This window comes from Nannospalax galili, unplaced genomic scaffold, assembly GCF_000622305.1.
Source record: "Nannospalax galili isolate Female #2095 unplaced genomic scaffold, S.galili_v1.0 scaffold1233, whole genome shotgun sequence".
In the NCBI taxonomy this organism is placed as follows: domain Eukaryota; kingdom Metazoa; phylum Chordata; class Mammalia; order Rodentia; family Spalacidae; genus Nannospalax; species Nannospalax galili.
This window is the reverse complement of record NW_008333791.1, coordinates 627,173-653,737: the sequence shown is the minus strand read 5'-3', so window position 1 is coordinate 653,737 and position 26,565 is coordinate 627,173. Positions and strand designations below refer to the sequence as shown.

General features: G+C 46.1%; 3 protein-coding genes across 4 annotated transcripts in view; 2 read left to right on the top strand and 1 right to left on the bottom strand.

The window, feature by feature from the left end:
* Window positions 1-1,103: 1,103 nt before the first annotated feature.
* On the bottom strand, window positions 1,104-6,037 carry Tspan1 (tetraspanin 1). 2 transcript variants are annotated; one of them, XM_008828501.3, is made up of 8 exons: window positions 5,952-6,037; window positions 5,489-5,553; window positions 2,389-2,595; window positions 2,127-2,201; window positions 1,921-2,019; window positions 1,686-1,841; window positions 1,494-1,577; window positions 1,104-1,262 (listed from the first exon to the last, which is right to left on the bottom strand). In XM_008828501.3, exons 2-8 carry the CDS (start codon window positions 5,543-5,545, stop codon window positions 1,215-1,217), a joined length of 726 nt encoding a protein of 241 aa, XP_008826723.1. In that variant the 5' UTR covers window positions 5,546-5,553; window positions 5,952-6,037; the 3' UTR covers window positions 1,104-1,214. The 2 variants fall into 2 exon arrangements, with proteins under 2 accessions (XP_008826723.1, XP_029417151.1); XM_029561291.1 differs by having other exon boundaries at window positions 5,904-5,980.
* Window positions 6,038-10,418: 4,381 nt separating this feature from the next.
* P3r3urf (PIK3R3 upstream reading frame) lies at window positions 10,419-11,388 on the top strand. Its single transcript, XM_029561299.1, has 2 exons — window positions 10,419-10,650; window positions 11,268-11,388. The coding sequence occupies exons 1-2, from the start codon at window positions 10,419-10,421 to the stop codon at window positions 11,309-11,311; spliced, it is 276 nt and encodes a 91-aa protein (XP_029417159.1). The 3' UTR covers window positions 11,312-11,388.
* A 585-nt stretch (window positions 11,389-11,973) lies between these two features.
* Window positions 11,974-26,565, top strand: part of LOC103730305 (phosphatidylinositol 3-kinase regulatory subunit gamma) — a 141,198-nt gene continuing 126,606 nt past the window's right edge. Inside the window, exon 1 of the mRNA XM_008828500.3 lies at window positions 11,974-11,991. The gene's annotated coding sequence lies outside the window, so the exon portion shown is untranslated. The remainder of the gene's footprint in view (window positions 11,992-26,565) is intronic.

Sequence of the window (26,565 nt, the reverse complement as noted above, 5' to 3'; positions counted from 1 at the left end):
CTTTATGGTGGTGGTGCATGCCTTTAATCTCAGCAAGTGACAGAGGCAAGGCAAGTGGATCTCTGAATTTGAGGCCAGCCTTCTCTACATAGGGAGTTGCAAGTCAGCCAGGGCTACATAGGGAAACTGCTTCAAAAAAGAAGGGGGGGAAAAAAGATACCAATCTTTAGAGCAATGAGCAATACCAAAGTGGTAGATAGGCCAACACCAAAGAGTAAATGAAGTCCTGTGATCCTGAAAGCAGGAGCAGATGTTCACCTTGGTGGGAAGGATACACAAATTATTAGAGTTCCTGGAGGTTCCCAGAGCCCAGAGTGACTCCTCCCCCATTGCCCTGACAATAATTCTAGTCTCTCTTCCTTGGCACAAGCTGGTGATTTTCAAACTGTCCAGTCCAATACCCCTAGCCGGGGTGGGGGTGGGGTGTTCAGGACAAAGTCCTCTCATGATACATGAAGGCAAACTAGCCCAGCTCCCACCTCCACTGTGCCTTCTTGGCTATACCCCCCCAACACCTTTTTTTTTTTTTTTTATTTTATTTTGGTCTTTTTGAGACTGGGTCTCCCTGTAGCCACAGCTGGCCTGGATTCTATGTGGAGACCAGGCTGGCCTTGAACTCACAAAGATCCGCCTACCTCTGCCTCCCGAGTGCTGGGACTATCCCTTTTAATTTCCCTCTCAGGCCTGAAACCCAAATCCCCACTCCACTTCCTTTCCACCTTGCTGGGTCGCCAGCCCCACAGAAATCAGTGCAGTTTCGGCAAGCTGGATCCCCCTCCCCAAGGATACACATAGTCCAAATAGAAATATTTTAATTGGTTTGTAGTTTCTGAAGTGCCTCCTACACATAATCCCTGTGACTCTGCTGGACTTGAATATACTTTCTCTCATCCACCAGTTGAGTACTGGGATCATTAAGAGCCACCTTTTTCCTAAGGGGGTGTCAAGAATTGAAGGAAAGACTCAGGATGGGCAGAACTTGCTTCCCTAGAGACTGGAACAGACGGGTCCCAGCCCCACCAGTAGATGGAAAAGTCAGACACAGAGCCAGAAAGAGGAGGTCCCTATTTAGCCTTAAATTCAGAGCAGCAAAGGCAATCCACTCCAGCCCAAATGACATTGTATTTCATCTCCACTCTGATCATGGCTGCTTAGCTATGCCAGGGCCTCTTCCTGGTTCCTATGCGTCAGCAGCAAAAGAGGAAGAAGCAGTCTTATTTCAGGTTGCAGTAGATATACATGGATGCGATCATGGTGGCCAGCTGGTGGGGAGAAACGGAGATGAAGGGATAGTACGAATCCTCACGGACTGGTGTCCTGCCCACCCTGAACAACCTATATGAAGCTCTGTTTTCTCAGTAGTAGAGGACATGTTTAACATCCACTGGCCCTGAGTTCAATCCCCAGCTCCAAAAACAAAAACAAGAAGTCCTTTTCCTCCAGCTTGGCCTCAAAAATGGGTCAGTCTTCCTAGGGTCTTCTCACTGACTTACCTCCAGGGCTGCAATTCCAACTGCCACACCACCCACAGTGACTGCATTGGTTCGGACACCATGTAGAAGCTGTTTGAAACAACCCTTGGAGGAGGGGAGAGACCATTTACAGCAGGCAGTATCCTAGCCTCTGCCCTCGTTTGCCACTGTATGGCCGTTAAAGCAATCCCACCCTTCTATGCCAGCTTATACCTGTACTTCCATCTTCTGGGCCACCTCCTCGGTGCAAGGTTCCTTAACTGTGTCATTGACAAAGTTGATACAGCAGTAGAAAGGAAAGACTTGATTTTCTTCCACAAAGCGTGAGGCATTAAAATCTGTGTAGTTGTTGAAGCCACAGCACTTGAGCTGCAGACAAGATGGGGTAGGTGACTAATGGGTCCTTGGGTCTTTCTCTCCACCCACAAATCTTCTCAGCCCACCTTACCCCTTCCATGGTGGAGTTCCACACTTGGGTGAATTCAGTCTGGTAACCATAGTCTTTCCTGATGGCTGGCACAACCAGCAATGCCAGGAATTGCTCAGCCTAGATGGGTCAGGCGCATGTTTAGGAAAGGTAGGCACTCACAGGCTGCCACCCACTTCTCAGGACGCTGCCCAGTCTTTCTGCCTTGCCCCATCCCTGTGCCTCACCATTGTGGTGTATACCAAGGCAACTACAGCAGCTGCAATCTCAGCAATGAAGATGAGGAGGAGGATGAAGAAAAACTGCATAGGGAACAACAAAATTCGTTTTAGGAAGAGGCAGTCTGCCTTCCTTGCCCTACCCACCCCAATGGAAGTGAGGCAGGAAGTCCCCATGCTGAGGCTTCTAGAGGTTTGGGGATCCCCAGAGCCTGGTGTTAAGGATGAAAGGACCCTTGGTGGTGGGCCTGTGGAGCTGGGTCTGACACACCATCATGAGCGCACACTTGTTCTCAGAGTAAGCACCGTAGCAGCCCAGGAAACCAAGAACAAAGAGCACAGCACCAGCCGCGATGAGGAAGTAGCCCACGTTGACAAACTGCATGGCACTGGACGATAGTGGCCCAAAGATCTTCAGGAAGGATGGCCCATCGACGGACACCCAGATGCCCACAGCCAACAGGGCCGCACCACACAGCTGGAGACAGAGAAGTCAGACAGGCTTTGAAAGAGTGCTGGCAAGTGGTTCCTGATCACACAGTTCAGTCAGGAAGATGGGAGCCAAGAAAATTCCCTTTTCTTGACTAGGGAATCTAACAACCTTTTTTTTTTTTTTTTTTTTTTCCCTCTGGAACTCACTATGTAGACCAGGCTGGCCTTGAACTCACAGAGATCCGCCTGCCTTTGCCTCCAGCTGGGACAAAAGGCGTGTACCACCACACCTGGCTCTAACAACCCATTATGTGTGGTGGGAAACATTGACTAGTGCTAGAAAGATGGGAGCTGGGATATCCGTAACTACAACTAGGCTGCACATCTGCAAAGATAAAAATGAGATCAGGGATTCCAAAAATATCCACAGGCTGGGAGCAGGGTGGGACACAGTACTTTCCCTTTAGTGTTGTCAAGGTCCTGCCATATAACTAGGAATGAAAATGGGCCCAGTCTATCATTTCCTTTTTGGGCTATGGGTACCTAGATTACCTCTGTCCTCTGATAGGTAGAAGCAGTGGGTGGTAGTGTTGAGCAGGCTCGATAGTCACCATAGTAACAGAGGCGTAGCTAAGGCTTACACCTGCTAGCAACCTTGAAAGAGGGTGGAGGTTGAGAGGGCTCACTCACCCAAAGTTCCCATTTTATTCCCCTTCTAGGAGGGAATCAGCTGCCAGACCTCCTTGCCTCACAAGTAGAAACTGAGAAACCACAGGGAGAATAAAGCTACAGCTTCCTTTAATAATGCTGGTTCAACTCAGTCCTCAGAGGCTCTGACCAGGGTTGGGTGATGGTGGCTGAACCCTGCCCAGTTCCCACAAACCTTTGCTGACCCAAGGACTTCAGCCTGACACTGACTTGGTGTCCAGGGCCCACTGTCCAGCTAAGGAAACTGAGGCTGGGTTGGAGGTAAAGAGATATATTGTGGCTATATCCCAGGATGTTTGCTTAATGACAGAGAGCTGGGCATCCAGCCTGCAGGGTCAAATTTCAAGGAGCCTGTGGCTTTCCTACCTTGTTCTGCCCAGCTTGGAAAGGCCTGGGCAACAGAGGCCAGAAACCAAACTAGATTTGACTTTAACACTGTCAAGTCAGAGCCCCTGCTCTCCAAATTGCTAGAATCCTAGTACTTCCTCCAGTCATATGAATAAAACCTAGTTCCTGTCAGTCAAAGGAAATCCAAGGTACCCAACCTAAATCCCAATTTTTTTTTTTTTTTTTTTTTTTTGGTGTTTTCTGGAACTGGCTGTGTAGACTAGGCTGGCCTCAAACTCACAGAGAACTGCCTCTCTCTGCCTCCCGAGAGCTAGGATTAAAGGTGTGCACCAACACGCCTGGCCTCTAAATCCTAATTCTAACCCTAGCACTATCCTTAGCCCTAGGTCTGGCCCTTGAACTATCCCTCACACTAACACTAGCCCTTAGCCATAGCCCTAACCCTAACCTTAGTCCTCCATAGGTAAGGGTTAGGGTTAGTATAGATCACAGTAGAGTCAAAGAAACTACACACTCTTCAGCCCAATTTCTCCAAACCAGTACACACTTTATGTCTTCACTTCCTCCCCTTTTACTCATTGTAACCCAGTATAGTATGGCCCTAAGCTCTTGGTGGCGCCCTGCGTTCCATCCAGGGACCCCTTCATGCCTTGTCCCAACTCTGCTCTCACTCTAGTTTTCCGTTTCTTCCCACTGGCCCTTCTCTCCTTTGTAGTGGCTATTTTTCTGCTCATCCCTAACACTCCCAGTTTCCCAGAGTTCACTTTCTCTGAGATCAGGGGTTCTATAAATAGCCACAGGGTGGGGGAGTAGGCATAAGACTTTCCCCTACTGTTGCCAGCGTCCCACCCCACTTAGCATGGCTTCATGGGTCACCAAAGGCACACAATTTCAAATATCCCACAATAGCTCCAATTCAAGTTGCACCTCTACTGGTTGCACAGCTGCCTGTGGACCACCCTTTCCTGGGCCCTGCATTGCTCATGCTGGCGACATAGGCATCATTCTGAAGACTTCTGTCTCCCTTATCCTTTCTTCCCCGACCCTCTACCACCATCCTGTCCTTTGTTTGCTAAGTCCATTTCTTCTTATCTCTGTCACCATCTCTAGGGATTATGCCTCATTGCTCAGCTTCTCAAACAAGCCCGATATAATCTGTTCCTGTTTTCTAAACAATATCAAATTTCATTACCTCTGGGCGGTTTACAGTTCCCCCACCCAATGCAAATTCCTAGCTTCAGCCACTTCCTCCAGGAAGTATTCTACCAGGCTAGGCTCAAGCCCCTCCAGGGGCTCACTTAGCTCTGGTGCTACTTTGTAATTATCTGCCTCTCTGGCTGCCTGGACCTGAGATCCTCAAGGACAGTGAATGGCCTTGCTTACTTCTACCTTAGCCCATGGCTTACAGTCTCAATGAATATTTCTTCTTTCTTGTTTGTCTACTCCTGAGCTACAATCCCAGCCCCATCAACTGAATGAATAAGGATTACCAGAGACAGAATTTTTGCTCTAAGACAGAGAAACTCTGCCTTGTACAGTGGCCGCTCAATCACCTTTTGTACTAAGTGAACTTAGGCAAGCTCCCCGCTCCTCTCTGAACCTTGAATGCCTATCACAAAGGGGAAATCAAAGCTCTTGCTAGCCTATCCTGCTCTGGACTGATAGCTTCCCAGAAGAGAGAGGATACCCTAAAGCTTCTACACCCCATCCCCACACAAAACCCTGTGTTGTAGCCTCACTATTAGTAGGATCAGGAATCTGCATCCTACTCCTAAAGGGAAATTTGGAGGGCAGAGTCTAGGCATAGTTTCCCATTTTCCAGCTTGGCCTCTGCTCAGATTGTGACCTGCTCCTATAGGAAACCCCAAAGAGCCTATACTTACAAAGATGAGTAGATTGAAGAGGAACATCATGATCTTAATGAACTTGAAGCACTGCATGGTGGCTCCTGCGAAGTAGATATGTACAAATTAGGACCTGATGCCCCCCCCAGCATACCAGACTTTAGCATCCTGCTGTTTCTCACCAAGCTTTCCCTGTTTCTGAACTCTGATATCTCACAACTTTTGCCAGTTCCCATCCTGACACCTGTGTCCACCTGCACTACCCATATTCCCCTTGCCAGCACCTGATACTCAGATCCTAACACTCCCAGGTTCCTACACAGGTACTCCAAGCCTGACTCCCACAATGCAGATCACTCAATGCCCTTTCCTGATACCTGTTGTTCTAGGCCCCTTCCTAGACTAACCTCAGACCCTTCCAGTAGCCTCCCAATGGCTTTTCAGCACCCCAAACCTGTTTCCTGATTGGTATCAATTCGCAGGCTCTGTCCTATGCCGTCACCTTTTCAGGGCTCTTGGCAACAAGTTCTTAGAAAGATCTGCTGCCACTCAGTGGGCTGGCGGCAGGGTGAAGAATCTGTAGCTCTCACACACCTCTGCTCACCTACAAGTGGGGCAGGTGCTTTAAAAGCCTCCTTCTGTCTGCCCGCCTACTGGCCCCACCCATGGCTGATCAGCCTCCTTTGCCCTTGCTGCCCCCTACTGCCTGGAGATAGGTCCCTAGCACCACAGCAATAAGCAAGCCTTAACCTGGAGGTATCACCCAGAGGCTGTGCCTCTCCTGATCTCAAGAAGGGGGAGGTGGCCTTCCAGAACTTTTGTGTGCTATTCACACAACAGTGTGCAAAGGCTTCTTACCTTGCATCTGAGTGTACACTGGCACCCACATCTGCTCATAGTGCCGTCCAAATGTTTACACTTAAAACTCATAGTCACATACATAAATATGTACTGGTGCTCCTGAATGTGCATGTGTATGCACACACACACACACACACACACACACACACACACACCTTCAAGGAAATGACTAAGGTTTGGCAACCTCTGTTCTCTCCTCTGAATAAGAAATGCTTCCTTCTTCCTTTGCCACCACAAACCCCACCCTGTCCCATCTTCCTTTTGCTCCTCACCTATTCTCTTCTTTTTCCCTCTCTCAGCTCTGGAATTCTGTGCACAGCCTTTTTCTTTCTGCCAGCAGGTGGCACTATGGCCCTACAAAGAAGACACCCCCATTCCAAGGCTCTAGAACCCTTTCTTCCCTGGGGCTCCCTCTCCTACTTTCCCATTCCACCGTTCCTGATGGAGAAGTTCCTGGAAAGTCTTTCCAAGTTATGCAGACCAGGGGCTTGTACCCTGGGTCTCATTCTTAGTTATATGACTGTGGGCCCTGGGGACAATTTTTATTGTTTATTTAGGTTTTGTTCATTTTGTTGTTATTGTTGGTTTTGGTTTTGGTTTTTTTGAGACAGGGTCTCCCTGTAGTTCTGGCCTGGATTCTCTATGTAGATCAGGCTAGCCTCAGACTTACAGAGATTCACTCTGTGCCTTTGCCTCACAAGTACTGAGATTAAAGGTGTGAGCCACGACTCCTGGTATTTATTTATTTATTTATTTATTATTTTTATTTACAAGGTCTCACTCTATAGCTCAGGATTTAAACAAGGCAATCTTCCTGCCTCAGCCTTCTAAATGGTAGGATTATAGGTACGAGGCTCTATATTCCACTAACTTGAATTTTTTGTTCTCCTGAATCAGCCTCCAGAGTACTTGGGTTAGAGGTATGTACCACCCCGCCTTGCTCTGGAGGCAATTCTGAGACTTGTTTTTCAGTCTCCTTTTTTTTTTGGGGGGGGGGGACGGGCTGCGCCACCATGCCCAGCATTTGTTTGGTTTTTTTGAGACAGGGTTTCCCTGTAGCTGACCAGGAACTCACTATGTAGATCAGGCTGGCCTGGTGGCCTGATCTCACAGAGATCTGCCTGCCTCTGGCTTCCGAGTGCTGGGACTAAAGGCATGTACTACCACTCCTGGCCTAGTTATGGGGTTTTAAAATAAGATTTTCTCAGCTGGGCATGGTGGTGGCAGGGGTGGTGGCTACAGCAGCGTATGCTTTTAATCCCAGCACTCTGGAGGCAGAGGCTGGCAGATCTCTATGAGATCAAGGTCAGCCTGGTCTACAAATTGAGTTCCAGGCCAGCTGGGGCTACAGGGACACCCTTGCTTTAGGACATAGAACAATGAGCACCAAGAGGTCAGAAAGGAGAGAATCACTGCCAGGGGTTGTAGGAGGGATTTAGGGGAGGGGTGATGGTGGTAGTGGTGGTGTATGTGTTATTGGAGATTGAACCCATGGTTTTGTACATAGTAGGCAAATCAAATGCTCTACTATTAAGCTACGTCCCGTATGCTGAGAAAGTGGGTTTGTCTTTATTTATTTTTGTTTTTCTTGAGACATGGTCTCACTATGTAACCCTGGCTTGCCTGGAACTCACTCAAACTTACAGTGATCCTCTTGCCTCAGTCCCCCTAGGGGAGTATTACAATTGTGTGCTACCATGCCCAGCCACATACTTTCTAGGTCTAAAATCTACTTTTATTTTTAAAAATTATTTTATTTTTAAAGATTTTGTGTCTGTACATATATGCTCACATGTGTACAGGTGCCAATGGAGGCCAGAAGAGGGTGTCAGATACCCTGGAGTTGGTGTTACAGGTGGTTGTGACCTGCCCAACATGGATGCTGGGAACTGAACTCCAGCCTTCTGTAAGAGCAGTAAGTACTCCTAACTGCTGAACCATCTCTCCAGTCTGGAAATGGATTTTTAAATTTGTTATTTTTGTGCGGAAGGAGGTAACTGTAGAGTCAGGACAAAAAGAAGGTAATAATATTATAGACTCTAAACCGTGCTGAGATTGGAACCTGGGTCTTCTGCATGAACAGCCAGTGCTCTTAAATGCTAAGCCATCTCTCCAGCACCCTTCTTTCAAAATAATAATAATAAATAACTATAACAAACTATAGTAATAAAACATGCCTTAAATGTACAACATATTCCCTTTTCCCCCTTAACAACCCTCCTATGGAATAGACTTTCTTTTTATTTATTTGTTGTAGGGTTTTTTATTTATTTGGTTGGTTTGGGGTTTTTATCAGACAGGATCTCAAGTGGTCTAGCCTGGCCACTGATTCTCTGTGTAGCTGAAGATGGCCTTGAACTCCTGATTCTCTCTGCATCCACCTCCCAAGTGCTGGGATTATAGGCATGGACTACATCATCTTAGACTTTCTTTTTAATTTCTATTTTAAATATGGAGAAATGAAAACCTAGAAAGCTTAAATATGTGTCAGGATCACACACCTTGTGAGTGGTAGAAGCAGAATTCAACCTATCTGTCTGGCACCATAGTCTTCTTAACCACTAAATGAACTGTCAACATTAATGGAGTCTCTAAGGAGGCAGGCAGAGTTGACTTCCATAAACAGCCAGGGAGGAGGCTTTGGCCCAGAACCTGAATAAGGGTAGAGAGAGGCTCAAAGGTACAGTGACTAATGGTTGAATGGGGCAAGATCATCATATTCTAGGACAGAAGCTGGCAAGAGAAGAGGCTGGGGTAAAGGGTGGTGAACCTTTCCAGGGTAATGCTGAGGCCTCATGGTGTCCCAGCAGGTTTCTGCAGGACCCAAGGTTCAGTCTTGGGAAGAGGTAGAAGGAAAGACAGTGAAGGCTGAAGTGTGGAGGAAAGGGAAGTTCAAAGTTCCTCAACTCTGCGCAAGTGGCAGAGCTACTAACTCTCCAGCTTGCTTCCTACAAGAAAGAACCACGGGGTTTAGCATTTCTTACCCCACATACATACCTGTACTGATGACAAGGGAATCTCTTTCAGGTCAGGAAGAACTTGTTGGAGTTTGCATTCTTCTGCGTGCCCAGCACAGGTGAAGTTGTTAGTGAATATCCTGTTAGAGGAAATACATGTGTTAGATAAACTTGATTCAGGCATAAGTTATATTGCTGTTGGTCAGGAGTTGAGTGTTAATGACTCAACACTATATATTAAATAGGGTGTCTCCTGACGTGTAGTGGCTCCGGCCTGAAATTCTAGCCCTTGGGAGGCCAAGGCAGGAGGCTTGCTGTAGGTTCTAGGCTAGTCTGGGCTACAGAACAAGTCCCTGTGTTAAAAACAAAACAATCAGGACATGGAGAAATGCCTCAGCAGTTAAGAGTGCTGGCTATTCTTGCAGAGGACCTGGGTTTCGTTCCTAGCACCCACATGGCAGTTAACAACCATCCTTAACTCCAGTTCCAGAGAATCCAACACCCTCTTCTGGCCTCCACAGGCAGTATACAACATGGGTGTACTTACATATACACAAACCATTCATACACATTAAAAAAAAAAAAAAAAAAAAGCAAAACTCCCAAGCAAACAAACAAAAAGAAGAAATAAATTGCTTCTACATACACATGAAACCAGATTATATATTGATAATTTGTTAAAAATGTGACCAGAGAGTCATGGGAACCTGTGTATTCTCTAAGGAGTAATGAGTGATTCAGTATTTGTTAATTTAATGTTTATAGTGACTTTGTAGACTCCAACTACTGTGAATAGTGACAATTGATCTATATAAATAAGATTAATGATAGAATTTCCTTGTAGAGTTGTGGTGTTCAGCAACCATACTTAATATTGTTAATGAGGATAGATGAAAAAATTGAGTGATTTTTTTTTTTCCCCCTTACCGGAGTTTCTTTCTCCAAGGGACTCTCCAAGCTGGAATGTCTGGTTTTCGGGCTGGGACTCCATGAAGAAGATTGTGAGGAAGCCTGACCTATTCTGGGGTGGGGGATGGGGGGCAAGACCTGTAACAAATAGCATCATCTTAGGCAGGCTGCATATGTCATAGAGACCTCAGCTGCCCTGGACAGCAGCAGCCCTCAGTCCACCACAGAAGCTTCCTGTAGTCATGGGGCCCTCTCAGCTTGTTCGGGCCCCTCGGCCCCGGGGCATGAGTTCACCCTATCGAAGGCCAGGTATGGGTGGGCCCCAGCGCCGGTGTCCCAGGATGTTCAAGCGTAGTCGCAGAACGTACCAGCAGAAACTCCGAAGCCCATTTACCACCAGTCTTGGCACTATTGCCACAAACATCAGTGACACCAACACTACCACCACCAGTGTGTGGATCCTCTCACCTCAAGGTTAGTAGAGGAATGGAGTGGTGAGACCTGTGACTCAGGATTTGCGTTTGAAAACCTGAAGTAGTCTCCTGTCGTGGTTATAAACTCTAAGGAGCAATTTGTGAACTGCCACCCAAGTGTGTGGCAGGGTCTCGAAGGCAGGCATCAGCAGATACTGAGAGTCTTGATGGAGGATGGCATGAATGGAAACAGAGGGTTTGGAGGAGGTGGGTTAATCCAAGGTACAGTGGAATTTTCACAAATTCCGTGTGTGTATGTGTACGTGTATGTGTGTACGCACAAGTGTATATACATGCATGGATGTATGCTTACATGTGTAGGTCAACCTTGGGTGTTGTCACATTTTTTGAGATGGACGTTGTCTCTCACTAGCCTGGAATTTGTCCAGTAGACTAAGCTGGTTGACCTGTGAACCCCAAGGAGCCACATACTACCTCCCCAGTGTTAGGATTACAAGTGTGTGCCAGCCACCATGCTCAGCTTTTTGACCTGGGTTTTGAGGATCAAACTCAGGTCCTTATACTTACAAGGCAAGGACTTTACTGACTGGAATGATCTCTCCAGCCTCCACAAATGACTATTTTTAAAAGACCCTTCCTTCTTTTTTCTCTCTCCAGTTCTCAGACGCCTCTGTCAACCTGGGGGCTTTCTGATCCTCTAGAAATGCCCAGAAGCTTGGCTTGCACTGGACCTGCTGCTCTAGGAGGCTGGGGGTGGTGAACAACAAATAAAATCATTCTGCTTAAGCTGTCTTGCTCGAACCTTAAGAGTTTCAACTATGTAGAACATGATGGTAGTAAGGTTGGGGGATATTCTTGGACAGGCTTTAGTGACAACAGCAAGGATCACTGTCTTGATTGGAGTTAGACAGTGGAAAGACAGGACAAAGTCAACCAGACAAACCCATCTTTGTCCTCAGCACTTTGAGCTGCCCTCCCCGTGAGGTAAGAGGCTCTCCTGCCTTATACTCCCATGGGTACAAGGCATGCTGGAAGGTGTCAGAAAGCACAGATAAAGGAGAGATGGGATGAAAGCTAGAACCCTGCACATACTCTATGGCAAGGTATGCCAGTGATGGTCAGTGTGTAGGTGTTGGCTGCTGGTGTGTGTGTGTGTGTGGCAGGAGAATAAGGCACATGTGACTGAATGTGCCTTTGTGACTAAATATGCTTCTGCACTTGGCTGTGAGAGTCAGCGTGCTTATGGAAGCAGAGGCTCATCAGAGCAGCACCAGCTCAGCTGAGAATGAAGGTCAGGAGAGGGAGGGGGCAGCCTGGAGGAGGGAGGGCATACAGTGTCTGAAGAGGGCCTGTCACCTTCAACCACCAGCCATCCTCTGAGGTTAGCGTTTTCTGTTTTCTGGGACTACCAGTTGGGCTGGGGCACTTGGGGGTGGGGCAAAACAGAGTTTGAGCCCAGAAACAGGGGGGAGGGTTTTGAGCTCTCTGGCCTGGGGATTTTCCACTTAGATTTCTGAGTGTGTGCCCATGTGTTATCAGGTTTAACTAGGTTTCTGTGGGATGTGTCTCTATGGGGTTGTGTCTAATGATGGGAACACTGTGAGGGTCTATCTCTAATGTGTTTCTTTGTGTGTGGGTTAGGGGTAGGAGGGAACCCTGAGACCTTTGGTGGTCTACTCCTCTGGGGATGAAGAAGGCCAATTAATGTCCTTTGCCTCCTGTAAGGGGAAAAATGAGTTGTGCTTATGTCCATCTACTACAAGGCTTTTCAGAAAGTGGAATCCTAAGGGTAGACTGGGGCTGAAAGTTCACAGATAACACTGTGCCCAGAGTGCTGGGCTCCTTGATATGGGAAGGAGCTGCTGAACATCATTCAGAGCTAGAAAGGGACTGGACCAGTGTCTAAGGCCCACAAAGGGGTCTGTGCATATAAATACATATGACATAGTCCACAGACAAATGCAGACATATAAATATAAGTGGTCTCACAGACACACAACACAATAAGCACATATATGTATTCAGGAATATGTTCTAAACAGAGATAAGGATTAACTATTCAGTAGAACTGCCCCCAGTAGGCTACATATAACAATATATGATTATACACAGACATAAGCATACATGCACCCAGCAATAAGTACACAAGCATACAGACATAGACACATGCAATTATACTCACGCATACTTACACATATACACACACACACACACTCACCAGACTTCCCTGTCCCTGCAGCCCTGAGACTCAGAAGCTCCCCCTGCCTTTTAACTGTGTGTGATATGTATACCCATGCTTGTGTCTCTGTGCATCTGTGTCTTTGAGTGTGTATGTGTTTCTATGTATGTGTATGAGGAGGGTGCTAAGCAGTGGGAACTGAATGACATCATCTCTTCTAGCTATTCTTAGCTCCATCTGCAGTGACGGCTCCTCTGTTGCCCCTCCCCCTCTAGGTTCTCAGAGATAGCAGCAGCCTGAGGGTACCACTGCTTCAGTTTAGGTGGCCCACTGGATGACTGGGTACAACCTAATCCTTTCTCATCCCACCAGAGTTCTTTGGAGACTGAGAACACAGGATTCCCAGACTAGAGGAGGAGGCTTGAGCCATAGGGCAATCTGGAGCAGGGGCTTAGGTGAGTTGACATGGCTGATCTGTAACTGCTGGAGTACCTCTGCTGCTTCATCTGCAGCTCTGCTCACTTGGTTAATAGTACTTGCTTCTTTCCAGGATAGTGCTACATTCTGACATAAGAGAGGTGAAGAAGACAGAGTTCTTCCTCAGGGAGAGACAGACATGAAACACGTCATACAGGGCTCTGAACACTGGTAATCTGAGTGCTTCAGGGATGATATCTCTGTCTGTCTCTTTTCTTCCTTTTCTTTCTTTCTCATCTCCCACAGATCAGAGAACAGGAATTCAGGGGCGCACCCCTTCCCTTGCACTCTTCATTTCAGCAACTACACCTCTGGATTTCCACAAGCAGAACTTCCTTCTCATACCCTAGGCTATGTTCCCAGCACTGCACCAACCCACCAAACAAATGAAGTGCCCTCTGCTAATCACATCCACTTTTAGACACCCCCTCCTCGACCCCAATTGTTCTGTGGAGGCAGACCACTGTTCCCCATCCATAGATGAAAAAATTAAAACCCAGAGGGGTAGCACTGGACCACACCTAAATAGGTGGAAGACTAAGTGGTGGCACACTGGGACAGCTGGCAAGGGTGCAGGAGGCACAGCCCAGGCAGAGAATCAGGTAAGGGGGAGGAGGATGGTAGCCTGAGGGGTCCATGCCAGGAGGAGGGCTTCTTGCTTTAGCCAGCCTTGGGCAGTCACCAGAAAATCAGGTTTGGCAGCTTTGCCTTGTGCTGTGCTGAAAGGCTGGAAGGGCTGGAGAAGGGATCCAGATTGCTCCTGGGAGGTAGCCTGGGGCACACCATCCTCTTTACAAACTATGTGGTTCAGGAAGCATTTTATAATTCTGAGGCTCTTTGGAATGTAGGAAGAATAACTCTGGGATGGAGGCCTGAGCCTGGAGTCTCTAGTGTGATCTTTTAGAGTCCTAGCCTCTTTCTTGGTCAGTGAGCCCTCCCAGGAAGTGGCTTTTGGAATTCAGGTTCCCTAACTTTTTCTAGGAGCCTGCCTTGGCAGGAGAACACACAGTCAAAGGGTAGGGGCTAGCTGGACCAGACAGTCCCTAGGGTACAAGTCTGGAGGTCTCTTGTCACTAATGGGTCAATGGCTGGAAGCCCAGCTCCAGCCCCACAATGCAATACCCTCCACCCTTACCAATGCCCTTACCCACACCCCTACTCCCGCCTCTGTTCCTTCCTCACCTCTGGGGAGGGCTATAGGGCTCCCTAGGGAGTCTCCGTGTTGCTTCCCCTGGCTCCTTGCCGGATGCTTAGCCCTCCCTCTCCTGCTACCCATTCAGCAAGGCCAGTCTCCCACGAAACTCTTCCACTGGAGCCTGGGCCAGTTCAGGGAGAAAGGACTTTGGTAAGGACGTTGCTTTTCCTGTTACCCTTACGTTCTGGAGGTTCAACGAGGAGCTTGAGGTAGGTAGGGTGGACTGAGTGCTGGGGCCTAGCATTGGATTGCCTTGGCCCCAGGAAGATAGAAATCCTTTCTCCCAGCTAATCTCCTTCCTCTGATTCAATTAAATCCACAGAAAAAACCCAAAGCTGAGACTTGCAACTTGTAGAAAATAAATTTTGAAAAACACAGGCCAAGTAAGTGCTGGGATAGTTGTCACCATATCGATGACAAAATTCATTAAATATGAAAACGTCATGAAATTTTAGATTCATAAAGTCCACAGTCATGGAATCTTGGTGTCACAGAACTCTAGCATAATAAACTCTGAATTTTAGAAGCTTTAGTAATCTAGAATGGTGGCATCTACTGAATCCCAAACTACAAAGTTAGAATGTCTTTAAATTGGAAGTCTTGAGAAGCCAATTAATGAAGTTCCCCCCACTCAGGTGGATGCCTACACCAGATTTCCTACTTATAGATGCACTAAGTAGCTAAAACATGAGCTCAGAGGGAGAGGCAGACAGCCTTGGACATATGTGGTTAGGTTGAGATAATAACCCTGCAATAAAGCAGGCAGAAGACAGACTTGGTCCGTGAAGACACACTCCTGGTTCCCGAGACAAGAGAAAGGCAGTTGTAGGTGGGGAGAGTAGAACTATAAATACAAAGAAACATAACCCAAAGAAAAAGGCGGCAACACAGCTGTAGTCCTAGGACTTGGGAGGTTGAAGTGGGAAGATCTTTTGAATTCAGAAGTCCAAAGCTAGCCTGAGCAACCTAGTAATACTCTCATCTCAAAAAACTTAAAAGAAAAAGAAGAGAAGAAAAATGAGAAAGCATCACCAAGTAGCTTAGCATACCAGCCCTAACATCTTCAGCTTCTCCATGATTGGAGTTAACCTTGGCCAAGGATATTTCTGTATGTTAGCAGGGTGTGTAGTGGGTCAGGAGTTAAAGGCCAGCCTCAGTGAATTTGAGTATTGTCTCAGCTTCCTGATAGCCTGTCTCAAAAAACAAAACAATAAAAACCATTTCTTAGGGTTGGTAAGACTCTGTATCACAATTGCAGGTCAATGACCCAAGTCAGGCTATTTTCTTTGGAAAAATACTAAACAAAACATACTCCACAGTTTCCTTGGGGTCTCTGGAAGGAGCTGATGCTCTACCAAGATGCTGATCCCTGAGTTATATCTACACTAAAACCACCCCAGGCACCAAGGTTCAGAGCCTCCAGCAAGTTCCTGACAGGAGATTATTGAAGGATCTGCTGAGGTGGTATGCAGGGGACTGGGGCATCTAACTCAAAGCTGGAGATATAGCCTGTGGTTCAGTGTTTGATTCCTAGCATCACAAAAATAAGAAAATAAAATAAAATAAAGTTAAATAAAAAAGGAGAGAATCCTTCTTCTCTCTTCCTTTAGGACAAGGTCTCACCATGTATCCTTGCTTGACCTTGAACTCTGTGTATACCAGGCTGGCCTTAAACTTACAGCAATCCTCCTGCCTCTGTTTCCCATGAACAGGGGGATTAAAGGCATGCACCACCATGCCCAGCTAATCTTGAGGGAAAGTTTATATGGAGACTCTTGTCAGAGCTATGGGGCTGGTTACCTGGAAAACAATTGGGATATTTACTTAGTGTTTCTGGGAAACCACTGCAAAGTCAAGAACCCAGAAGGAGCAGTTCCAAAGACAGGTAAATGCCAGGCCCTGCCCTGCTGGGCATGGGAAATGGGGGCAATGCCAGCTAAAGGTCGGTTTTTTTTTTTTTTTTTTTTTTTTTTGAGAGACTGTTATAATCTTTGGCTCCATGTGATAGAACTCTGCCAGTTATTTGAACTGCACAAGAATCTTAGGTGGCTTATTACTTATTACTTACTGGAATGAGGCAGTACTAGGTAGTGATGATCATTAGCCACCTTGTAGGTGTTGAGAACCAAACCCGCATCCTCTGCAATTAACTGCTGAGTCATCTCTCCAGCTCTAAAAGTGATTCTTTTTATACCCTGGTTTATCTCTTTTAGAATAAGAAGTATTTTTTAAAATTTAATTTAATTTAATTTAATTTTATAGGAGCCCACAGTAAAGAGCCTTTTGATTATTTTAAAAAAATATTTAGTTTTTTTTTTTTTTTTTTTTTTTTTAGTCTTTTCGACAGTCTTTTTGAGACAGGGTCTCCCTGTTGCTCCAGCTAGCCTGAAACTCGCTATCTAGATCAGGCTGGTCTCTAATGCACAGAGATCCACCTGCCTTTGCCTCCAGAGTTCTGGGATTAAAGGTGTGCACAACCATGCCTAGGGTAATGTCAGCTGAAGGTCTTCTTAATCAGCTGTCTGTCTGTGGATTCAGATCAGTACCTCTCATCTGACCTCTACTCACACCCCTATTTTGCTCCCTTGTCCTTGCCTGCCGTTCTACCTACTGACACCTACTGTGTGACCTGTGGCAAATCCTGTCACTTCTCTGGGACTCAATCTTTCTTTGCCTTTTTTTGAAATCTGTAATTGGGTCCATAGGGCAGGATCTAATGTCGTTTAATTCTGATTTTGTCCAAAGAAGTTCTGGCCTCAGATATCTCCATACTTAGTTTTCAAGGAAAGTGTTAAGTAGCTTCCAGAGAGAATGAAAGAAACAGCAAACAGGAATAATGTTCACATTTGACATTCTTATGCTGGTGTTTTCATAACCCTTATAAAATGTTCACCACTTGCCGGGCCTGGTGGCGCACGCACTGTAAACCATTCATACACATTAGGCAGAGGCAGGTGGATCTCTGAGAGTTCAAGGCCAGCCTGGTCTACATAGTAAGGTCCAGGACAGCTCGGGCTACAGGGAGACCCTTGTCTCAAAAAGACCAAAAAATAAAATAAAATAAAATGTTCACCACCACTGTTTTTTTTCCCTGCAGATTGAACCCAGGGCCTCTTGGACAGACTATGTATCCATGTTATACTGAGCTATTCTCCCTAGTCCTCATTTCTCTGTTAATAGATTAATGGCTGTTAATAGATTAATGGACTGAGGCTCAAGGAGGGTAAATAACATGCCTGAGATTATCCAGCAAGGGTGTAATAGAACTGGTATTGCAACTCAGATTCTATGTGAATCTGAGGACTGTGGTTTCAGATTAGCACTGTTTCATGTGGTTTCAGTAGGTAATGAGAGTTTCAGGGAGTAGTGGTCCAAGTGGCCAAGCCTGAGAGGTGATGAGTTCCATTCAGGATAAGTGTGTGGTAAGTGCTGACTGGTTCTTGTGTTGTGAACCAAAAACTGAACTGTTTGTTGGAGGTAGCTGGAGATGAGAGGTTGAGTAGACAGTAGGGTGGTTCTGAGCTGGTCCTCTTGTGTTTAGAGGCTGCTTCTGAAGATACTTGTTGAGAAGGGACTGTAAGTGGAAGTTTTGCAGCTTTCTGGGATGATCTGATTCTCCCTCCCAGTTGGTGCTCAGTAGCCTGGGGCAGTGGGATCTTCCCATTAGGACAGTATCAGGATGTGTTGATACTAGATCCACCATCTTGAGGTTTCTAGCAACCTTGCACAACTGCCTCTATTAACTGATCCAAAGGAGGTGGGAGGATTTCAGACGTACTCCTGAATCTTTCCCAAGGTTGGGTCATCTGAAGAGGCTGGGAGAGTCAGGAAATCACTGGCTCACAGGGTCAGGGCTGGAGGCAACCCTGGAGGTCATCTCATTCAGATCCTTCACTATAAGAGTAAGGAAGGAGTCTGAGATCTATAGACAGAACAAACTTGCTAAAGGTCACACAGCAGCCACCACTGTCCCCATTTGGTGCCAGACATTCCCCTAGAATCAATCCTAGTCCTGATCCTGGTCATTTTTTTTTTCTTTTGAGACAGGGTCTCACTATGTAGTTACAGTTGGCTTGGAACTCGCTTTGTAGCCCAGGTTGGTCTTGAAATCTTTCTATCTCAGTCTCCCAAGGTGCTAGGATTACAGGTGTGTGCCACCAAGCCCAGTGCAGAGGCTTTTAGGATAAGGCTTAAGGAACTGGCAAACTTTTAGCTGATGCAAAGGGGGAAGGGATTTTCCTAAGAACAGGATGAGGCGGGTAGAAGTCTGAGGAAGGTAAATTGGAGAGCCAGGCCAAGACTTAAGGGTTTATTTACGCTGTATTTTGTGAGCACAGTAGTTGTTACTAAGATGCAGGCCCCAAAGATGTGAGGGCTCCAGAGGTTAGTTGCCAGGGCAACCTGAGATCACACAGCTGGATGATTCTTCATCACCCATTGGGGGGTCGGGGGTGGGAGGGTGTTAAACTCTATCTCCAGGATTGTTTTTTTTCATTCTACACACACACACACACACACACACACACACACACACACACAATGAGGCCTCTTCTCCCATCTCCCTAAACCCTTGAAGACATAGGCCCCAACTTGAGGTCTGGCCTAGATAAAGAAGAGGAGGTTCCTAGCTGCCACCTTACAACCCAAGTTTCAAGGCCAGTGTGCAGTCTCTGCGACCCCGGTGGCTGGGAAGGATGATTTCCTCCGCCCAGCTTTGGAGCTTTGTAGCCTGGAGCCTTCCTCGTGGTGCAGTGATGCAAATCCGCTCCGGATTTATTCCAGGCTCCGGATTTATTCTTTGAGTAAAGCAAGGTGCACCCGGCGCCAGGGCCTGGCTGCAAGTGCCTCTCTCGGTCCTGACCTTAAGGCGCCAGGGTCTGAGATGGGGGTTCCTTCCTGGTGAGGGATCCCGCCTCTGTGGCCAGGGTTTAGGGATGGGACTGAAGGTAGGAATTCCTTAGCGAGATTAGTAGCCCTGTGGGGATGCCAGGCATGGAGTGGAAAACTCTTTGGACCTACCGAGGAGCCATAATAGTAGGGCGGGCAGTGGTGGGTGTGGTTAGGCACTGAGAGCAGGCAGGACCCTGGTCTGTTCCTGACTGATAATATTTGTTAGGGAAGATTTAGAGGTTTGGGGCTGGGGAGTGGGTTTAAGTTGATGGGGTGAAAGATTCTGAAATCCTCAGACCTCTAAAGGGCTGCCTCAAACTAAGAGCTGATTCGACTCATTCCTGCCCTGGAGGGCTTTCTTACCTCTCCCTGGGGACTTGCTGGGGGCAGGAAGAAGGGAATGTGTGGGCTCCAGTTTCTGGAAGCAGAACTGTGGAACTGGCTGTGGTGACGAGTGCTTCTACATGAAGGCGTAAAGATGCATGCTTTGTCTATTGCGCGTGAGAAGACAGTGCTGCGTACTTCTTCCTGGGTGTCTTTATAACCAGAAAACACGCCATGAATGCAGAGGCATCGTCTCTACTCTCAGTTACTCTTGGAGACTGAGGCTAAGGACAGATAATTTGAGCCTAGTTCAAGGCCAGCCCGGGTAACATGGGGAAACTCCTTTGCTAGCAAACAAGACAAGAAAAGAAAGAAAACAAATACAGCTCTTTCATTACCAAAAATTAAATAGATTTGGGTTTCAGCACTGCTGAGCCACTTAATGTTTGGCCTTGGAAATTTTTCTCCAACTTCACTAAGCCTCTTTTTTTCTTATCGTAAAATAAAAATAACAGGAATTGCTCCCCACATGGTGTGTTGTGAGAGTTAAAGGAGTTTAAGATGTGTTTGGAACTGTGGCAATGAGAACACGGCCGAGTTTGAGGCATGGTAGAGAAAAAATTTGGAAGAGTAGAAATCCAAGCTAAGTCTTAAAACAGGAGCAGGAGGAAAACGGGGATGGGGAGAAGCGTGTTAGCAAGAGAAGGAATAACTTGGGCAAAATTAGGTAGGTGAGAGAGGACAGGGATTTGAGGAAGCTATTAAGTGTGAGTTAGGGAGTAGAAGATGAGATTAGAAAGCTGAGCAGGGCCAGATGGGGACAAGGTGGGGTCTTGAAGTTAACAAGGCTAGTTATACTGATAGCCCTTGAAAGGTCTTCAGCAGAAGCCGGAGCTAGATTCTCTGAGAGGCCTTGTGGAGGCAGGAAGACTTGTAAAGAGGAGGCAGTGCCATAGGGAAAAGGAATAATAGCAGGAACTACAGTGGTGGCCTCTGGATGAAAAGAAAAGATCTGAGAGGTAGGTTTTAGTGATGGATTGAATGAAGAAATGAGAAGAAGGTTAGTCAGCTTTCTGTTACTCTGACAAAATACCTGAGGCAATAAACTTGAAAAGATGAAAGATGGGGGCTGGAGAGATGGCTCAGTGGTTAAGAGCACTGACTGCTCTTGCATAGGATCTGGATTTGATTCCCAGCACCCACATGGTGGCTACAAACCATCCTTAACTCCAGTTCCAGGGAAATCCATAGCCCTCTTCTGACCTCCACGGCATTGCACGGCACAGGTACACTCACATACATGCAGGCAATACACTCATACACATAAAAAAATAATATATATATATTTAAATTGCTTTAAAAAAAAAGACGAAAGATTTAGCTTATGGTTTTAGAGTTTTTAGTGCATGGTGCTAGCCCTGCTTGCTGCTTTGTATTTGTGCTGTGTATTATGAAGGGAGCAGGTAGTGAGGGAGGCCTATTTACCTAAAGGCTGCCAGAAGAGAAAGGAAAGAAGGAACTGGGAGTCCTAATATTCTCTTCAAGAGCATGCTTCCAGTGGTCTAACAGTTCCATTATTCCCCAATTCCCTACAGGCTGGGGAACAAGCTTTGAACACATGGACCTTTGGGAGACATTCAAGATCCAAACTCTAGCAGGAAGTGTGAGGATGCTGTACTTATTTACAGCTTAGGTCTTCACTGGAACTATTTTCCGAGATAAGAGGAGTAGTACATGTGTGTGGGCGGGGGCGAGTTAGGTTCTGGACATGCCTATGGCCATACTTGTGGACATTTTTTTAAAGCTTAAGGGCATTCTATGAGTTTAAAAGAAAAGCCCTTAGGGCAGGCAAACTGTAAATCTCAGCTGCTGCCTGGAGGAGGAAAATGGACTAGAGAAGAAAAAAAGGCACGGCTTAGAAAAAAGCCATGCCATTTTAAGCTGGTGTGGAGGTCAGGCGATAAACTAGCTGTGAGGTGGCCAGAAGGGGAACTTTAAAGAAAGAATAAAGAGACCTAAAGAGACCTAAAATGTTGGTGACGTCTAGAGTGCTGGGGAAAGCATGGTTAGAAAAGATACAAGAAGAATAAAGGGGGAGCTTACTCTTTCTGAAGGATTCAGAAAAGCGAAAGACTCAAGAAGCTACAGATCTTAGTAACTGGGGTCCTTTAATCCCGGAACCTGGCAGTTACTATATCCAGGGATTCGAGGGGTACCATTAGCCACCGCTGACTGGCTGTTCTCTGGCTTTAGCTGATTGGTGATCTGGAAGATGCTGTGGTGGAGGCTGTTGTCACCACTGGGCAGGGCCAGGTGTGTCTCCATATATTGCCCTGGAGTGCCAGGCTGTTTCTTTGGCTGCAGTCATATCAGTTCAGAGATTGGGTTGTCAGACTGTCCCTAACAAGAACTCAGGGAGGGGGACAATACTCTGTGCCATTGAGATCACCTTTCCAACTTTATAGCTGAGGAAACTGAGGCTTAGGAATTAAGTGGCAGAGACAAATTGTGGATAAAGGTCTGGGTGTGATGTCATCTCTCAGTATCAGTATCATCATCAATGATGACATTTGAGCTAAGAGGACAGGGAAAGTACCAGGTCCAAGGTTCCTAGTGGGAGCAATGTAGTCTGGAGAGATAGTGGGGGTCAGGGAAGGAAATAGAAAAAGCTTCCTGGAGGTGATGCCGTTTTTATAATCCTAGAAGCATAATGTTGTTCCTGGACTCCTAGCCAGCAGTTCCTGGCAATCAGCCACTGTCTGCAGTAAGGAAAACCCTGAGGGGCTTGTAGACAGAATGTGACCACAGAGCCCCCCAAATGGCAGGCTGGGCTTCCTGTGGACACACCATAGGCCACAATCTTTGCCTTGGTCATCCTAGGACTTGAGTGCCCGGGCATAATACTAGTTAGAAGCCTAGTGCCTGCTCATTTTCATATCAGCATTATCACAAGATTATATTTTCTCCCTAGATTCTATTTTACTTAAAAGGAAAAAAAAGGGGGGGGGGGATAGCAAGATGGCTTGGTATATAAGGACACTTATAGCCAAGCCTGCTGACCTAAGTTTGATCCCAGAAATCCACATAGCAGGAGAGATGCAAGTAGTCCTCTGGCTTCCATACATGTGCCGTGGCACTTGAGGGCACACACACACACACACACACACACACACACACACACACCCAGATAAGTAAATAAATATTTTTAAAAAAGCACCACATGATGAAGTGCTGGATTTTTTCCAAAAAAAAAAAAAAAAGAGGACTGATGATTTATTATAAGTGTTGTCTGGGTGTGGTGGTGTGCCTTTAATCCCAGAACTCAGGAGGCAGACGGAAGTGGACCTCTGTGAGTTCAAGGTCAGACTGGTCTACAGATTGAGTTCCAGTCCAACCAATCATGGCTACGTAAGTGAGACCCTGTCTCAAAAAATCACTCATATGAACTCATAGCAACAGTGACAAGCGTGCAGAAGTCCCGTGCAACCTCAAACCAGACAAAATCTCAGCATAGACATAAGTGGGTAAGCAGGCCTCCAATCCCACCTAAGGAATTGTGACAACAGATGGGAGGAACAGAGACAGTCTCTTTCAAAGATGGGATTCTTGGTAGATTAACCAAGACCCTGTGGACACTGAAGGACATTTTGAGACACAAATTAGACTCTATAGACCATATGTGTATGTGTGTGTGTGTGTGTGTGTGTGTGTGTGTGTATGTATGTATAATAGAATACATTAAATTGGGTGGGAGGCAATAAGGGCGAGTGTGGATAAGGGAAGGGATCTAAATACCATTAAATTATATTGTATGAAAATCAAAAAATATTCAATAAAAAGGGTAAAAAAAAAGAATTGATCTTCCCATGGGTAGTTGGGGAAAAAGCTGAGTTTCCTCTTATCCCTTCCTTCCCTCCCTCCCTCCCTCTCTGCCTTCCTTTCATGTATGTGTGATATATGTGAATGTGGATGTGGGGGCATGTAGAGGAGGACATTGGTTGTTCTCTATCACTCCTTGCCTCACTCTCCCAGGGTCTCTCAATGAACTTTGAGCTAGGCTGGCAGCCAGAAAGCCTCAGTAATCCCACTGTCTTCCCCTAACCCCCAGTACACAAGTGCAGCCACACCTAGCTTTTTATGTAAATTTTGGGTATTTGAACTCAGGTCTTGCTTGTATAGCCATTTCCCCAGCTCTGGGAAAAAGTTTTGTTTTATTTTATTTTATTTTATTTTATTTTATTTTATTTTGTCTTTTTGAGACTGGGTCTCCCTGTAGCCCCAGCTGGCCTGGAACTCATTATGTAAACCAGGCTAGTCTTAGACTCACAGAGATCCACTTGCCTCTGCCTCCTGAGTGCTGGGATTAAAGGCATGTACCACTACACCTGGTTGGGAAAATATTTTAAGATATAAAAAAATGTTTCTGGGTCTGGGGTTATAGCTTAGTAAAGAGTAAAGTGCCTGCTACCCAAGCACGAGTACTTGAGTTCAATTGCCAACACCATGTCAGGCTTCTCACAGCCACCTCCAGGTGGCTCCTGGGTCTGATGCCTCTGACCTCCTCAGGCACTCACATTCATGTGTACATACTCACACACAGACACATACACATATACACATGATTAAAAATAAAATAAATATTATTTTTAAACTGGATGCAGGGGCTGGAGAGATGGCTAAGCAGTTAAGAGCACTGTCTACTCTTGCAGAGGTCTTGAGTTTGATTCCCAGCACCCTCATGGTGGCTAACAACCATCCATCACTCCAGTTCTAGGAGTTTTGACACCCTATGGCCTCCAAGGGCATTTCACACATGGGTGTACTTACATACATCCAAGCTAAACATTTATACACATAAAATAAAGTAAATAAAAAAAAATATATATTTTTTGGTCTTTTTGAGACAGGGTCTCCTTGTAGCCCCAGCTGTCCTGGAACTCACTATGTAGACCAGGCTGGCCTTAAACTCACAGAGATCTGCCTGCCTCTGCCTCCTGAGTGCTGGGACTACAGGCGTGTGCCACCACGCCCGGCTAATAAAATATATTTTTTAAAAGAACCAAAAATTATGGGAGGTTTTGTTTGTTTCTTTTTAAGACAGGGTTGCACTATGTTGACCAGGCTGGCCTCTTCTGACCTCCGTGGGCATTACACAACACGGGTGCACTGACATATATGCAGGCAACATGCTCATACGTAAAATAAATAAAAATAATAAAATATTTTTAAAAACTGGATGCAGTGGTTCAAGTCTATAATCCCAGCACTCCTATGGCAAGATGGGAGGTAAAGACAGGAGAATTGTTGGGAAGCTAGGGCATGCAACTGCAGTGGCACAAACAGCAGAGAGACTCTGCCTGAAAAACAAGGTGGTCGAAGGAGAGAAATAACTCTCGGAATGTTGTCCTCAGGCCTCCACATGCAGGCATTCCATAGCAAGTACGTGCTGGCGCACCAAATAACAAATCTTTTTTAAAAATGATGATAGGCCAGGCGTGGTGGTGCACGCCTTTAGTCCCAGCACTTGGGAGGCAGAGGCAGGTGGATCTCTGTGAGTTCAAGGCCACCCTGGTCTACAGAGTGAGTTCCAGGACAGCTGGGACCAGAGGGAGACGCTGTCTCAAAAAGAGCAAAAAAATAAAAATGCTATGATGTGGGCTAGCTTTCCTGATGTCCTGAGTTCAGTCCCCAGAGTCCATGTGATAGGAGAGAACTCAGCAGTTAAGAGCACTGGATGCTCTTGTAGGTTTTTTTGTTTGTTTGTTTTTGAGACAGGGTTGCACTATGTTGACCAGGCTGGCCTTGACCTCAAAGAGATCTGTACCTATCTCTACCTCCTAGTGCTGGTATTAAAGGCATAAAGGCATATACCACTACGCCTAGCCTTTTTTTTTTTTTTTTGAGACAGGGTCTCACTGTGCAGCCCTGGCTAACTTGAACTTGGTATGAAACCAGGGTGATATCAAACTTATGATGATCCTCCTGCCTCTGCCTTCCAGTTGCTAGCATCATAGACATCTTGTGCCCCTGTCCCATCCTAGACCAAAATATTTTTAAGGCTTTTTATATGCATATATATGCAAAATGCTTTCAAGAAAGGTGATAATAAATTACAATTTTTTTTCAAAAAAAGTTTTGAAAATTTTTTTTTTGGTCTTTTTGAGACAGGGTCTCCCTGTAGCCCCAGCTGGCCTAGAACTCACTATGTAGACCAGGCTGGCCTTGAACTCACAGAGATCTGCCTGCCTCTGCCTCTGCCTCCTGAGTGCTGGGACTAAAGGCATGTGCCACCACACCCAGCTTGATTTTTTTTTTTTAATTTATTTTTATTTGTATGTACGAGCGTTTTGCCTGCATATATGTAAATGTACCATGCGCATGCAATGCCCTCAGACAACAGAAGAGGGCATTGATCCCCTGGAACTGGAGTTACAGATCACTGTTAACCACCATGAAGATGCTGGGAACTGAACCTGGGTCCTCTACAAAAGCAGCCAGTGCTCTTAACTACTGAACCACCTCTCTAACCCCAAGAATGTTGATTTTTCACTAGCTTTTGTTTTGTTTTTCTTTTTTTTTTAAAGACAAGGTCTTGCTATATACCCTTGCTAGCCTCCCTGGAACTGGAGTTACAGATCACTGTTAACCACCATGAAGATGCTGGGAACTGAACCTGGGTCCTCTACAAAAGCAGCCAGTGCTCTTAACTACTGAACCACCTCTCTAACCCCAAGAATGTTGATTTTTCACTAGCTTTTGTTTTGTTTTTCTTTTTTTTTTAAAGACAAGGTCTTGCTATATACCCTTGCTAGCCTCTGCCTCCTGAGTGCTGGGGTTATTTTTACTATTTTTTCTTTTTCATTTTTTTCAACTTCCTCCACCCTCTCCCC